Source organism: Argopecten irradians, chromosome 2 (assembly GCF_041381155.1).
Source record: "Argopecten irradians isolate NY chromosome 2, Ai_NY, whole genome shotgun sequence".
NCBI lineage: Eukaryota > Metazoa > Mollusca > Bivalvia > Pectinida > Pectinidae > Argopecten > Argopecten irradians.
The window spans coordinates 65583857-65601820 of NC_091135.1; the positions used below are offsets into that span (position 1 = coordinate 65583857).

General features: G+C 38.0%; 1 protein-coding gene across 1 annotated transcript in view; it reads left to right on the forward strand.

The window, feature by feature from the left end:
- The window catches only part of LOC138316239 (putative ankyrin repeat protein RBE_0997), a 31359-nt gene that overhangs the window by 7585 nt on the left and 5810 nt on the right, over window positions 1-17964 (forward strand). Inside the window, exons 2-3 of the mRNA XM_069257848.1 lie at window positions 13757-13938; window positions 14230-14383. Coding sequence (XP_069113949.1) covers window positions 13757-13938; window positions 14230-14383 — 336 coding nt within the window. The remainder of the gene's footprint in view (window positions 1-13756; window positions 13939-14229; window positions 14384-17964) is intronic.

The following is a 17964-nucleotide window of genomic DNA, read 5'->3' on the forward strand; positions in this document are numbered from 1 at the left end:
TGCGTCATTATAAACATATCTTGTCTCAGGTACACATGCCCAGATATTGCAAATAACAATGTCAAACTGAAAATAAACACTGCACTCATCTGACAAGGTTTCATTGAAGTAATACATGAATGTGTTGTCAGCTAGATCCCAAATTATGTCCAATACGAGCTAATATAACACTTCAATATACTCTTGGTTTTGACACGTACATTGACAGGCGTGTGTCCTTGGTAGTTGTCACTCGTTCGGAACAGGTAGTCACATACACATGGCCAATTGAGTGCATCGAGTATGACGATATACATGGAGATATGTAGATGGATTATTATGTGGATGTATTATTTTGACAACTGCTAGGTGTATATGTACATGTATAGATTGGGTGCATGTGTGTCGATTCACATGCTTCATATAAAGGTCGGTGAGCAAGTAAGAATGTATAACAAAAATGGCTGCCTTTGACAGGGGAATGTCTAATTAACAATTCTTGTAATACAAGTATACTTTAGGTCATCTTACCCGAAAGGTAAACTTTTCACTCAAACGACTTCTTCTCAAAAACCAAAAGGCCCCAAAGGCTAGTGCTTCATGGAATTTTACTCTGTCCAGTTGGCATTCATATGGGCTATGTGAGACATTAATCTCTCTCTATACTCATGACACATTAATCTATCTCTGTACTCATGACACATTAATCTCTCTCTGTACTCATGACACATTAATTTCTCTCTGTACTCATGACACATTAATCTCTCTCTGTACTCATGACACATTAATCTCTCTCTGTACTCATGACACATTAATCTCTCTCTGTACTCATGACACATTAATCACTCTCTGTACTCATGACACATTAATTTCTCTCTGTACTCATGACACATTAATCTCTCTCTGTACTCATGACACATTAATCTCTCTCTGTACTCATGACACATTAATCTCTCTCTGTAGTCATGACACACACATTAATCTCTCTCTGTACTCATGACACATTAATTTCTCTCTGTACTCATGACACATTAATCTCTCTCTGTACTCATGACACATTAATCTCTCTCTGTACTCATGACACATTAATCTCTCTCTGTACTCATGACACATTAATATCTCTCTGTACTCATGACACAATTAATTTCTCTCTGTACTCATGACACATTAATCTATCTCTGTACTCATGACACATTAATCACTCTCTGTACTCATGACACATTAATTCTCTCTGTACTCATGACACATTAATCTCTCTCTGTACTCATGACACATTAATCTCTCTCTGTACTCATGACACATTAATCTCTCTCTGTACTCATGACACATTAATTATCTCTGTACTCATGACACATTAATTTCTCTCTGTACTCATGACACATTAATTATCTCTCTGTACTCATGACACATTAATTTCTCTCTGTACTCATGACACATTAATCTCTCTATGTACTCATGACACATTAATCACTCTCTGTACTCATGACACATTAATCTCCTCTGTACTCATGGCACATTTATTTCTCTCTGTACTCATGGACACATTAATCTATCTCTGTACTCATTACACATTAATCACTCTCTGTACTCATGACACATTAATTTCTCTCTGTACTCATGACACATTAATCTCTCTATGTACTCATGACACATTAATCTCTCTCTTTACACATGACACATTAATCTCTCTCTGTAGTCATGACACATTAATTATCTCTGTACTCATGACACATTAATTTCTCTCTGTACTCATGACACATTAATCTCTCTCTGTACTCATGACACATTAATCTCTCTCTGTACTCATGCCACAATTAATCTATCTCTGTACTCATGACACATTAATATCTCTCTGTACTCATGACACATTAATTTCTCTCTGTACTCATGGCACAATTAATCTATCTCTGTACTCATGACACATTAATCACTCTCTGTACTCATGACACATTAATCTCCCTCTGTACTCATGACACATTAATTTCTCTCTGTACTCATGACACATTAATCTCTCTCTGTACTCATGACACATTAATCTCTCTCTGTACTCATGACACATTAATCTCTCTCTGTACTCATGACACATTAATCTCTCTCTGTACTCATGACACATTAATTTCTCTCTGTACTCATGACACATTAATCTCTCTCTGTACTCATGGCACATTAATCTCTCTCTGTACTCATGACACATTAATCTCTCTCTGTACTCATGACACATTAATCTCTCTCTGTACTCATGGCACATTAATTTCTCTCTGTACTCATGACACATTAATCTCTCTCTGTACTCATGACACATTAATCTCTCTCTGTACTCATGACACATTAATTTCTCTCTGTACTCATGACACATTAATCTCTCTCTGTACTCATGACACATTAATTTCTCTCTGTACTCATGACACATTAATCTCTCTCTGTACTCATGACACATTAATCTCTCTCTGTACTCATGACACATTAATTTCTCTCTGTACTCATGGCACATTAATCTCTCTCTGTACTCATGCACACATTAATTCTCTCTGTACTCATGCACTTAATGACACATTAATCTTCTCTGTACTCATGACACATTAATCTCTCTCTGTACTCATGACACATTAATTTCTCTCTGTACTCATGACACATTAATTTCTCTCTGTACTCATGACACATTAATCTCTCTCTGTACTCATGACACATTAATTTCTCTCTGTACTCATGACACATTAATCTCTCTCTGTACTCATGACACATTAATCTCTCTCTGTACTCATGACACATTAATCTCTCTCTGTACTCATGACATATTTATTTCTCTTTGTACTCATGACACATTAATCTCTCTCTGTACTCATGACACATTAATCTCTCTCTGTACTCATGACACATTAATTTCTCTCTGTACTCATGACACATTAATCTCTCTCTGTACTCATGACATATTTTTCTTTCTGTACTCATGACACATTAATCTCTCTCTGTACTCATGACACATTAATTTCTCTTGTACTCATGACACATTAATCTCTCTCTGTACTCATGACACATTAATCTCTCTCTGTACTCATGACACATTAATCTCTCTCTGTACTCATGACACATTAATCTATCTCTGTACTCATGACACATTAATCTCTCTCTGTACTCATGACACATTAATCTCTCTCTGTACTCATGGCACATTAATTTCTCTCTGTACTCGTGACATATTTATTTCTCTCTGTACTCATGACACATTAATCTCTCTCTGTACTCATGACACATTAATCTATCTCTGTACTCATGACACATTAATTTCTCTCTGTACTCATGACAATAAATCTTTCTCTGTACTCATGACACATTAATTTCTCTCTGTACTCATGACACATTAATCTCTCTCTGTACTCATGACACATTAATTTCTCTCTGTACTCATGGCACAATTAATCTATCTCTGTACTCATGACACATTAATTTCTCTCTGTACTCATGACACATTAATCTTCCTCTGTACTCATGACACATTAATCTCTCTCTGTACTCATGACACATTAATCTCTCTCTGTACTCATGACACATTAATTTCTCTCTGCACTCATGACACATTAATCTCCTCTGTACTCATGATATATTAATTTCTCTCTGCACTCATGACACATTAATTTCTCTATGTACTCATGACACATTAATCTCTCTCTGTACTCATGACACATTAATTTCTCTCTGTACTCATGACACATTAATCTCTCTCTGTACTCATGACACATTAATCTCTCTCTGTACTCATGACACATTAATTCTCTCTGTACTCATGACACATTAATCTCTCTCTGTACTCATGACACATTATTTCTCTTTGTACTCATGACACATTAATCTCTCTCTGTACTCATGACATATTAATCTCTCTCTGTACTCATGACACATTAATCTCTCTGTACTCATGACACATTAATTCTCTCTGTACTCATGACACATTAATTCTCTCTGTACTCATGACACATTAATCTCTCTCTGTACTCATGACACATTAATTTCTCTCTGTACTCATGACACATTAATCTCTCTCTGTACTCATGACACATTAATCTATCTCTGTACTCATGACACATTAATTTCTCTCTGTACTCATGGCACATTAATTTCTCTCTGTACTCATGACACATTAATCTCTCTCTGTACTCATGACACATTAATCTCTCTCTGTACTCATGACACATTAATCTCTCTCTGTACTCATGACACATTAATGTCTCTCTGTACTCATGACACATTAATATCTCTCTGTACTCATGACACATTAATTTCTCTCTGTACTCATGACACATTAATCTCTCTCTGTACTCATGACACATTAATCTCTCTCTGTACTCATGGCACATTAATTTCTCTCTGTACTCATGACACATTAATCTCTCTCTGTACTCATGACACATTAATCTCTCTCTGTACTCATGACACATTAATCTCTCTCTGTACTCATGACACATTAATCTCTCTCTGTACTCATGACACATTAATTTCTCTCTGTACTCATGACACATTAATATCTCTCTGTACTCATGACACATTAATTTCTCTCTGCACTCATGACACATTAATCTCTCTCTGTACTCATGGCATATTTATTTCTCTCTGCACTCATGACACATTAATCTCTCTCTGTACTCATGACATATTTATTTCTTTTGTACTCATGACACATTAATCTCTCTCTGTACTCATGACACATTAATCTATCTCTGTACTCATGACACATTAATCTCTCTCTGTACTTATGACACATTAATCTCTCTCTGTACTCATGACACATTAATCTCTCTCTGTACTCATGACACATTAATCTCTCTCTGTACTCATGACACATTAATTTCTCTCTGTACTCATGGCACAATTAATCTATCTCTGTACTCATGACACATTAATCTTTTTCTGTACTCATGACACATTAATTTCTCTCTGTACTCATGACACATTAATCTCTCTCTGTGCTCATGACATATTTATTTCTTTTGTACTCATGACACATTAATTTCTCTCTGTACTCATGACACATTAATCTCCTCTGTACTCATGGCACATTAATTTCTCTCTGCACTCATGACACATTAATCTCTCTCTGTACTCATGACATATTTATTTCTTTTGTACTCATGACACATTAATCTCTCTCTGTACTCATGACACATTAATCTCCTCTGTACTCATGGCACATTAATTTTCTCTCTGCACTCATGACACATTAGTCTCTCTCTGTACTCATGACATATTTCTTTCTTTCTGTACTCATGACACATTAATCTCTCTCTGTACTCATGACACATTAATTTCTCTTTGTACTCATGCCACATTAATCTCTCTCTGTACTCATGCCACAATTAATCTATCTCTGTACTCATGACACATTAATATCTCTCTGTACTCATGACACATTAATTTCTCTCTGTACTCATGGCACAATTAATCTATCTCTGTACTCATGACACATTAATCACTCTCTGTACTCATGACACATTAATCTCCTCTGTACTCATGGCACATTAATTTCTCTCTGTACTCGTGACATATTTATTTCTCTCTGTACTCATGACACATTAATCTCTCTCTGTACTCATGACACATTAATCTATCTCTGTACTCATGACACATTAATTTCTCTCTGTACTCATGACAAATAAATCTTTCTCTGTACTCATGACACATTAATTTCTCTATGTACTCATGGCACATTAATCTCTCTCTGTACTAATGACACATTAATTTCTCTCTGTACTCATGGCACAATTAATCTATCTCTGTACTCATGACACATTAATATCTCTCTGTACTCATGACACATTAATCTTTTTCTGTACTCATGACACATTAATCTCTCTCTGTACTCATGACACATTAATCTCTCTCTGTACTCATAACACATTAATCTCTCTCTGTACTCATGACACATTAATCTCCTCTGTACTCATGGCACATTAATTTCTCTCTGCACTCATGACACATTAATCTCTCTCTGTACTCATGACATATTTATTTCTTTTGTACTCATGACACATTAATCTCTCTCTGTACTCATGACATATTTATTTCTTTTGTACTCATGACAGATTAATCTCCTCTGTACTCATGACACATTAATTTTCTCTCTGCACTCATGACACATTAATCTCTCCCTGTACTCATGACACATTAATCTCTCTCTGTACTCATGACACATTAATTTCTCTCTGCACTCATGACACATTAATCTCTCTCTGTACTCATGACATATTTATTTCTCTCTGCACTCATGACACATTAATCTCTCTCTGTACTCATGACATATTTATTTCTTTTGTACTCATGACACATTAATCTCTCTCTGTACTCATGACACATTAATCTATCTCTGTACTCATGACACATTAATATCTCTCTGTACTCATGACAAATAAATCTTTCTCTGTACTCATGACACATTAATTTCTCTATGTACTCATGACACATTAATCTCTCTCTGTACTCATGACACATTAATTTCTCTCTGTACTCATGGCACAATTAATCTATCTCTGTACTCATGACACATTAATCTTTTTCTGTACTCATGACACATTAATTTCTCTCTGTACTCATGACACATTAATCTCTCTCTGTGCTCATGACATATTTATTTCTTTTGTACTCATGACACATTAATTTCTCTCTGTACTCATGACACATTAATCTCCTCTGTACTCATGGCACATTAATTTCTCTCTGCACTCATGACACATTAATCTCTCTCTGTACTCATGACATATTTATTTCTTTTGTACTCATGACACATTAATCTCTCTCTGTACTCATGACACATTAATCTCCTCTGTACTCATGGCACATTAATTTCTCTCTGCACTCATGACACATTAGTCTCTCTCTGTACTCATGACATATTTCTTTCTTTCTGTACTCATGACACATTAATCTCTCTCTGTACTCATGACACATTAATTTCTCTTTGTACTCATGCCACATTAATCTCTCTCTGTACTCATGCCACAATTAATCTATCTCTGTACTCATGACACATTAATATCTCTCTGTACTCATGACACATTAATTTCTCTCTGTACTCATGGCACAATTAATCTATCTCTGTACTCATGACACATTAATCACTCTCTGTACTCATGACACATTAATCTCCTCTGTACTCATGGCACATTAATTTCTCTCTGTACTCGTGACATATTTATTTCTCTCTGTACTCATGACACATTTATCTCTCTCTGTACTCATGACACATTAATCTATCTCTGTACTCATGACACATTAATTTCTCTCTGTACTCATGACAAATAAATCTTTCTCTGTACTCATGACACATTAATTTCTCTATGAACACATGGCACATTAATCTCTCTCTGTACTAATGACACATTAATTTCTCTCTGTACTCATGGCACAGTTAATCTATCTCTGTACTCATGACACATTAATCTTTTTCTGTACTCATGACACATTAATCTTTTTCTGTACTCATGACACATTAATTTCTCTCTGTACTCATGACACATTAATCTCTCTCTGTACTCATGACACATTAATCTCTCTCTGTACTCATGACACATTAATCTCCTCTGTACTCATGGCACATTAATTTCTCTCTGCACTCATGACACATTAATCTCTCTCTGTACTCATGACATATTTATTTCTTTTGTACTCATGACACATTAATCTCTCTCTGTACTCATGACATATTTATTTCTTTTGTACTCATGACAGATTAATCTCCTCTGTACTCATGACACATTAATTTCTCTCTGCACTCATGACACATTAATCTCTCTCTGTACTCATGACATATTTATTTCTTTTGTACTCATGACACATTAATCTCTCTCTGTACTCATGACACATTAATCTCCTCTGTATTCATGGCACATTAATTTCTCTCTGCACTCATGACACATTAATCTCTCTCTGTACTCATGACATATTTATTTCTTTCTGTACCCATGACACATTAATCTCTCTCTGTACTCATGACACATTAATCAATCTCTGTACTCATGACACATTAATCTCTCTCTGTACTCATGACACATTAATCTCTCTCTGTACTCATGACACATTAATTCCTCTCTGTACTCATGACACATTAATCACTCTGTGTACTCATGACACATTAATCTCTCTCTGTACTCATGACATATTTATTTCTTTCTGTACTCATGACACATTAATCTCTCTCTGTACTCATGACATATTAATCTCTCTCTGTACTCATGACACATTAATCTCTCTATGTACTCATGACACATTAATCTCTCTCTGTACTCATGACACATTAATCTCTCTCTGTACTCATGACACATTAATCTCTCTCTGTACTCATGACATATTTATTTCTTTCTGTACTCATGACACATTAATCTCTCTCTGTACTCATGACACATTAATCTATCTCTGTACTCATGACACATTAAAGTTGTATTGCTGCTAATTTCACTGTAACGATATGTAACTTAAACATTTGATATTTAAACATTGACATATGCATGTAACTTGATGATTTAGCTCACCAAAAGCATATGTCGGCCTATAAGAGAGCCGAAATCTAGGAATCATATATTCCTGGTTTTGAATAAAGCGCAATCAATCACCGCCATGTTCAGTGACTTCGGGTTTTGTCGGATTCCTAATCGTATCACGTGACTGACGTTTGACACGACCTGCACGGTGGTGAGCCAGGTAACTAGCGTAAGCACACATGTGTTTGTTTAACGTTTTCCTTCTGGCCTATATGTGCAAATCATGCTAGTATATGTCCACAGATTTGAGTATTTGAAAACATCCAATTTAAACATTTCCGTAAAATGTTGTGTGTATCAAATATTGTAATGTGCGAAAATCTCTCTCTGTACTCATGACACGTTAATCTGTCTCTGTACTCATGACACATTAATTCTCCTCTGTAATCTATCTCTGTGCATGCACATTAATCTATCTCTGTGCTCATGGCACATTAATCTATCTCTGTGCTCATGACACATTAATCTATCTCTGTATCATGAAACTCAATGTACACATTAATCTCTCTCTGTACTCATGACACATTAATTTCTCTCTGTACTCATGACACATTAATCTCCTCTCTGTACTCATGGCACATTAATCTATCTCTGTGCTCATGACAACATTAATCTCTCTCTGTACTCATGACACATTAATCTCTCTCTGTACTCATGACACATTAATCTCTCTCTGTACTCATGACACATTAATCTCTCTCTGTACTCATGGACACATTAATCTCTCTCTGTACTCATGACACATTAATCTCTCTCTGTACTCATGGACACATTAATCTCTCTCTATGTACTCATGACACATTAATCTCTCTCTGTACTCATGACACATTAATCTCTCTCTGTACTCATGACACATTAATCTCTCTCTGTACTCATGACACATTAATCTCTCTCTGTACTCATGACACATTAATCTCTCTATGTACTCATGACACATTAATCTCTCTCTGTACTCATGACACATTAATCTCTCTCTGTACTCATGACACATTAATCTCTCTCTGTACTCATGACACATTAATCTATCTCTGTGCTCATGACACATTAATCTCTCTCTGTACTCATGACACATTAATCTCTCTCTGTACTCATGACACATTAATCTCTCTCTGTACTCCATGACACATTAATCTCTCTCTGTACTCATGACACATTTAATTTCTCTCTGTACTCATGACACATTAATCCTCTCTATGTACTCATGACACATTAATCTCTCTCTGTACTCATGACACATTAATCTCTCTCTGTACTCATGACACACATTAATCTCTCTCTGTACTCATGACACATTAAATTCTCTCTGTACTCATGACACATTAATCTCTCTATGTACTCATGACACATTAATTCCTCTCTGTATTTATTGCACTTAAAGTATTACTCATGACACATTAATCTCTCTCTGTACTCATGACACATTAATCTACTCTCTGTACTCATGACACATTAATCTCTCTCTGTACTCATGACACATTAATCATCTCTCTCTGTACTCATGACACATTAATCTCTCTCTGTACTCATGACACATTTATCTGTATCTCTGTACTCATGACACATTAATCTATCTCTGTACTCATGACACATTAATTTCTTTCTGTACTCATGGCACATTAATCTACTCTCTGTGCTCATGACACATTAATCTCTCTCTGTACTCATGGCACAATTAATCTATCTCTGTACTCATGACACATTAATCTCTCTCTGTACTCATGACACATTAATCTCTCTCTGTACTCATGACACATTAATCTCTCTATGTACTCATGACACATTAATCTGTCTCTGTACTCATGACACATTAATCTCTCTCTGTACTCATGACACATTAATTTCTCTCTGTACTCTGGCACATTACTCATGACACATTAATCTCTCTCTGTACTCATGACACATTAATCTCTCTCTGTACTCATGACACATTAATCTCTCTCTGTACTCATGACACATTAATCTCTCTCTGTACTCATGGCACATTAATCTATCTCTGTGCTCATGACACATTAATTTCTCTCTGTACTCATGACACATTAATCTCTCTCTGTTGTACTCATGACACATTAATCTCTCTGTACTCATGACACATTAATTTCTCTCTGTTACTCGTGACATATTTTCTCTCTGTACTCATGACACATTAATCTCTCTATGTACTCATGGACACATTAATCTCTCTCTGTACTCATGACACATTAAATCTCTCTCTGTACTCATGACACATTAATCTATCTCTGTACTCATGACACATTAATTCTCTCTGTACTCATGACACATTATCTCTATGTACTCATGACACATTAATTCCCTCTCAGTATTATGACACATTAATCTCTCATGTACTCATGACACATTAACTCTCTGTATCTACTCATGTATTTATGACACATATTAATCTTCTCTGTCTCATGCACATAATCTGTCCTGTACTCATGACACATTAATCTCTCTCTGTACTCATGACACATTAATTTCTCTCTGTACTCATGACACATTAATCTCTCTCTGTAGCTCATGACACATTAATCTCTCTCTGTACTCATGACACATTAATCTCATCTCTGTACTCATGGCACATTAATTTCTCTCTGTACTCATGACACATTATTTCTCTCTGTACTCATGACACATTAATCTCTCTATGTACTCATGACACATTAATCTCTCTCTGTACTCATGACACATTAATCTCTCTATGTACTCATGACACATTAATCTATCTCTGTACTCATGACACATTAATTTCTCTCTCTGTACTCATGACACATTAATCTCTCTATGTACTCATGACACATTAATCCCTCTCAGTAATTATGACACATTAATCTCTCTCTGTACTCATGACACATTAATCTCTCTCTGTACTCATGGCACATTATCTATCTCTGTACTCATGACACATTAATCTCTCTCTGTACTCATGACACATTAATCTCTCTCTGTACTCATGACACATTAATCAGCTCTCTTGTACTCATGACACATTAATCTCTCTCTGTACTCATGACACATTAATTTCTCTCTGTACTCATGACACATTAATTATCTCTGTACTCATGACACATTAATATCTCTCTCTGTACTCATGACACATTAATCTCTCTCTGTACTCATGACACATTAATCTCTCTCTGTACTCATGACACATTAATCTCTCTCTGTACTCATGACACATTAATCTCTCTCTGTACTCATGACACATTAATCTCTCTCTGTACTCATGACACATTAATCTCTCTCTGTACTCATGACACATTAATTTCTCTCTGTACTCATGACACATTAATCTCTCTCTGTACTCATGACACATTAATCTCTCTCTGTACTCATGACACATTAATCTCTCTCTGTACTCATGACACATTAATCTCTCTCTGTACTCATGACACATTAATCTCTCTCTGTACTCATGACACATTAATCTCTCTCTGTACTCATGGCACATTAATCTATCTCTGTACTCATGACACATTAATCTCTCTCTGTACTCATGACACATTAATCTCTCTCTGTACTCATGACACATTAATCTCTCTCTGTACTCATGGCACATTAATCTCTCTCTGTACTCATGACACATTAATCTCTCTCTGTTACTCATGACACATTAATCTCTCTCTGTACTCATGACACATTAATCTCTCTCTGTACTCATGACACATTAATCTCTCGTATGTACATCATGACACATTAATCTCATCTCTGTACTCATGACACATTAATTTCTCTCTGTACTCATGACACATTAATCTCTCTCTGTACTCATGACACATTAATCCCTCTCAGTATTTATGACACATTAATCTCTCTCTGTACTCATGACACATTAATCTCTCTCTGTACTCATGACACATTAATCTCTCTCTGTACTCATGACACATTAATCTCTCTCTGTACTCATGACACATTAATCTCTCTATGTACTCATGACACATTAATCTCTCTCTGTACTCATGACACATTAATCTCTCTCTGTACTCATGACACATTAATCTCTCTCTGTACTCATGACACATTAATCTCTCTCTGTACTCATGACACATTAATCTCTCTCTGTACTCATGACACATTAATCTCTCTCTGTACTCATGACACATTAATCTCTCTCTGTACTCATGACACATTAATCTCTCTCTGTACTCATGACACATTAATCTCTCTCTGTACTCATGACACATTAATCTCTCTCTGTACTCATGACACATTAATCTCTCTCTGTACTCATGACACATTAATCTCTCTCTGTACTCATGACACATTAATCTCTCTCTGTACTCATGACACATTAATCTCTCTCTGTACTCATGACACATTAATCTCTCTCTGTACTCATGACACATTAATCTCTCTCTGTACTCATGACACATTAATCTCTCTCTGTACTCATGACACATTAATCTCTCTCTGTACTCATGACACATTAATCTCTCTCTGTACTCATGACACATTAATCTCTCTCTGTACTCATGACACATTAATTTCTCTCTGTACTCATGACACATTAATCTCTCTCTGTACTCATGACACATTAATTTCTCTCTGTACTCATGACACATTAATCTCTCTCTGTACTCATGACACATTAATCTCTCTCTGTACTCATGACACATTAATCTCTCTCTGTACTCATGACACATTAATCTCTCTCTGTACTCATGACACATTAATCTCTCTCTGTACTCATGACACATTAATCTCTCTCTGTACTCATGACACATTAATTTCTCTCTGTACTCATGACACATTAATCTCTCTCTCTGTACTCATGACACATTAATCTCTCTCTGACACACATTAATTCTCTCTCTCATTAATTCTCTCTGTACTCATGACACATTAATCTCTCTCTGTACTCATGGCACATTAATTACCCAAGACACATTAATCTCTCTCTGTACTCATGTACTCACACATTAATCTCTCTCTGTACTCATGGCACATTAATTTCTCTCTGTACCCAAGACACATTAATCTCTCTCTGTACTCATGACACATTAATCTCTCTCTGTACTCATGGCACATTAATTTCTCTCTGACACATTAATCTGTCATAATAAGCACTGACATGCCTTCTTTCTTTTGAGCCTTATTTCATGTTATGTAACATATGGGCATGTTTTATTTAATGTGATATATTCTACATTTAGTTTGCAATTATATTCCACCTTATGGCATTTTGTATGTTCACAACACTGTCCTGGTAATCTACAAAATCTTCACAGCATGATTGGTTATTCATTATATTGCAGAAAAATCTTGACATCTGCAAACTATTAATAAACAATGGATCTGATGTCAACCAACAAGCGAAAATTCCCCCATTTTATCCGAGACTGTCACCCATCAGTCAGGCAGTCATACAAAACTCTATGGAGATTGTCAAACTTCTCTTGAGCCATGACTGCCAAAAAGATGGAGTCGATGAATATGGGTAGGTGTATCACATACTCTTTCATTATGTGAGCTCAGTTTCTTCTTTTCTTCCTTCCTTATCTAAAATAAATATTTTTGCATTTTTGACATAATCATGAATACATGTTACTATGTACATAAATTTACGACGATAGGTTCTTACTGAAAGTAGTTTAGAATAATTTGTTTCCGTTATGGTTAATTAATTAAATATAATAAGCATTGTGGGATAATTTCTGTTTGTATACATGTTTGGTATTGCAGTTTTATGAGTAATTTATCATGTAAATTACTTTGTATTTATAAACAGGAAATCAGCCATTAGTTATGCCGTCTCTAACAACCATGTTGCTATGGTGACCTTCCTTCTAGAGTCTGGTTGTAACATCAACAGTTTTATCCCAGAATCTGGATACTCCCTATTACATGATGCCTGTTCTAAAGAAAACCTGGAAATTGTAAAGGTATAAGTACATCTTCATTTGTTAGGGATATTGAATGTCATGATCATCCTGGTAGTTTTAAAAGGGATCAAAGATGGCTGCCATGACTCCTAAAGAGATAAAAGATTTGATTTAAAAATTATTTGATTGTAATGAAATTTTGTGTATATATAAAGGGTATTCTGAGTAACTGAATATCAAGATAATGGTATTGTAGTGTTTTTACGACCCTAAAGGTTTTTCTCAAGTTTAAAAAAAATAATCTACCTGATAATTAAAGTTTCAATAAAAATTGTTGTTTTTTTTAGCTCACCTGGCCTGAAGGGCCGGTGAGCTTATGTCATGGCGCGGCGTCCGGCGTCCGGCGTCCGTCCGGCGTCCGGCGTCCGTCCGTTGTCCGTCCGTCAACATTTCATTTAAATCGCTACTAGTCATAGAGTTCTGCATGGATTGTAACCAAATTTGGCCACAAACATCCTTGGGGGAAGGGGAACAGAACTTGTATAAATTTTGGCTCTGACCCCCCGGGGGCAGGAGGGGCGGGGCCCAATAGGGCAAATAGAGGTAAATCCTATAAATCGCTACTTGTCCCAGAGTTCTGCATGGATTGTAACCAAATTTGGCCACAAACATCCTTGGGGGAAGGGGGAAAGAACTTGTATAAATTTTGGCTCTGACCCCCTGGGGGCAGGAGGGGCGGGGCCCAATAGGGGAAATAGAGGTAAATCCTATAAAACGCTACTTGTCCTAGAGTTCTGCATGGATTGTAACCAAATTTGGCCACAAACATCCTTGGGGGAAGGGGGAAAGAACTTGTATAAATTTTGGCTCTGACCCCCCGGGGGCAGGAGGGGCGGGGCCCAATAGGGGAAATAGAGGTAAATCCTATAAATCGCTACTTGTCCTAGAGTTCTGCATGGATTGTAACCAAATTTGGCCACAAACATCCTTGGGGGAAGGGGAACAGAACTTGTATAAATTTTGGCTCTGACCCTTGGGGCAGGAGGGGCGGGGCCCAATAGGGGAAATAGAGGTAAATCCTATAAATCGCTACTTGTCCTAGAGTTCTGCATGGATTGTAACCAAATTTGGCCACAAACATCCTTGGGGGAAGGGGAACAGAACTTGTATAAATTTTGGCTCTGACCCCCCCGGGGGCAGGAGGGGCGGGGCCCAATAGGGGAAATAGAGGTAAATCCTATAAATCGCTACTTGTCCTAGAGTTCTGCATGGATTGTAACCAAATTTGGCCACAAACATCCTTGGGGGAAGGGGAACAGAACTTGTATAAATTTTGGCTCTGACCCTTGGGGCAGGAGGGGCGGGGCCCAATAGGGGAAATAGAGGTAAATCCTATAAATCGCTACTTGTCCTAGAGTTCTGCATGGATTGTAACCAAATTTGGCCACAAACAGCCTTGGGGGAAGGGGAACAGAACTTGTATAAATTTTGGCTCTGACCCCCCGGGGGGCAGGAGGGGCGGGGCCCAATAGGGGAAATAGAGGTAAATCCTATAAATCGCTACTTGTCCAGAGTTCTGCATGGATTGTAACCAAATTTGGCCACAAACATCCTTGGGGGAAGGGGGAAAAGAACTTGTATAAATTTTGGCTCTGACCCCCCGGGGGCAGGAGGGGCAGGGCCCAATAGGGGAAATAGAGGTAAATCCTATAAATCGCTACTTGTCCTAGAGTTCTGCATGGATTGTAACCAATTTGGCCACAAACATCCTTGGGGGAAGGGGAACAGAACTTGTATAAATTTTGGCTCTGACCCTTGGGGCAGGAGGGGCGGGGCCCAATAGGGGAAATAGAGGTAAATCCTATAAATCGCTACTTGTCCTAGAGTTCTGCATGGATTGTAACCAAATTTGGCCACAAACAGCCTTGGGGGAAGGGGAACAGAACTTGTATAAATTTTGGCTCTGACCCCCCCGGGGGCAGGAGGGGCGGGGCCCAATAGGGGAAATAGAGGTAAATCCTATAAATCGCTACTTGTCCTAGAGTTCTGCATGGATTGTAACCAAATTTGGCCACAAACATCCTTGGGGGAAGGGGAACAGAACTTGTATAAATTTTGGCTCTGACCCTTGGGGCAGGAGGGGCGGGGCCCAATAGGGGAAATAGAGGTAAATCCTATAAATCGCTACTTGTCCTAGAGTTCTGCATGGATTGTAACCAAATTTGGCCACAAACAGCCTTGGGGGAAGGGGAACAGAACTTGTATAAATTTTGGCTCTGACCCCCCCGGGGGCAGGAGGGGCGGGGCCCAATAGGGGAAATAGAGGTAAATCCTATAAATCGCTACTTGTCCTAGAGTTCTGCATGGATTGTAACCAAATTTGGCCACAAACATCCTTGGGGGAAGGGGAACAGAACTTGTATAAATTTTGGCTCTGACCCTTGGGGCAGGAGGGGCGGGGCCCAATAGGGGAAATAGAGGTAAATCCTATAAATCGCTACTTGTCCTAGAGTTCTGCATGGATTGTAACCAAATTTGGCCACAAACAGCCTTGGGGGAAGGGGAACAGAACTTGTATAAATTTTGGCTCTGACCCCCCCGGGGGCAGGAGGGGCGGGGCCCAATAGGGGAAATAGAGGTAAATCCTATAAATCGCTACTTGTCCCAGAGTTCTGCATGGATTGTAACCAAATTTGGCCACAAACATCCTTGGGGGAAGGGGGAAAGAACTTGTATAAATTTTGGCTCTGACCCCCAGGGGGCAGGAGGGGCAGGGCCCAATAGGGGAAATAGAGGTAAATCCTATAAATCGCTACTTGTCCTAGAGTTCTGCATGGATTGTAACCAAATTTGGCCACAAACATCCTTGGGGGAAGGGGAACAGAACTTGTATAAATTTTGGCTCTGACCCTTGGGGCAGGAGGGGCGGGGCCCAATAGGGGAAATAGAGGTAAATCCTATAAATCGCTACTTGTCCTAGAGTTCTGCATGGATTGTAACCAAATTTGGCCACAAACAGCCTTGGGGGAAGGGGAACAGAACTTGTATAAATTTTGGCTCTGACCCCCCCGGGGGCAGGAGGGGCGGGGCCCAATAGGGGAAATAGAGGTAAATCCTATAAATCGCTACTTGTCCCAGAGTTCTGCATGGATTGTAACCAAATTTGGCCACAAACATCCTTGGGGGAAGGGGGAAAGAACTTGTATAAATTTTGGCTCTGACCCCCCGGGGGCAGGAGGGGCAGGGCCCAATAGGGGAAATAGAGGTAAATCCTATAAATCGCTACTTGTCCTAGAGTTCTGCATGGATTGTAACCAAATTTGGCCACAAACATCCTTGGGGGAAGGGGAACAGAACTTGTATAAATTTTGGCTCTGACCCTTGGGGCAGGAGGGGCGGGGCCCAATAGGGGAAATAGAGGTAAATCCTATAAATCGCTACTTGTCCTAGAGTTCTGCATGGATTGTAACCAAATTTGGCCACAAACATCCTTGGGGGAAGGGGAACAGAACTTGTATAAATTTTGGCTCTGACCCCCCCGGGGGCAGGAGGGGCGGGGGCCCAATAGGGGAAATAGAGGTAAATCCTATAAATCGCTACTTGTCCTAGAGTTCTGCATGGATTGTAACCAAATTTGGCCA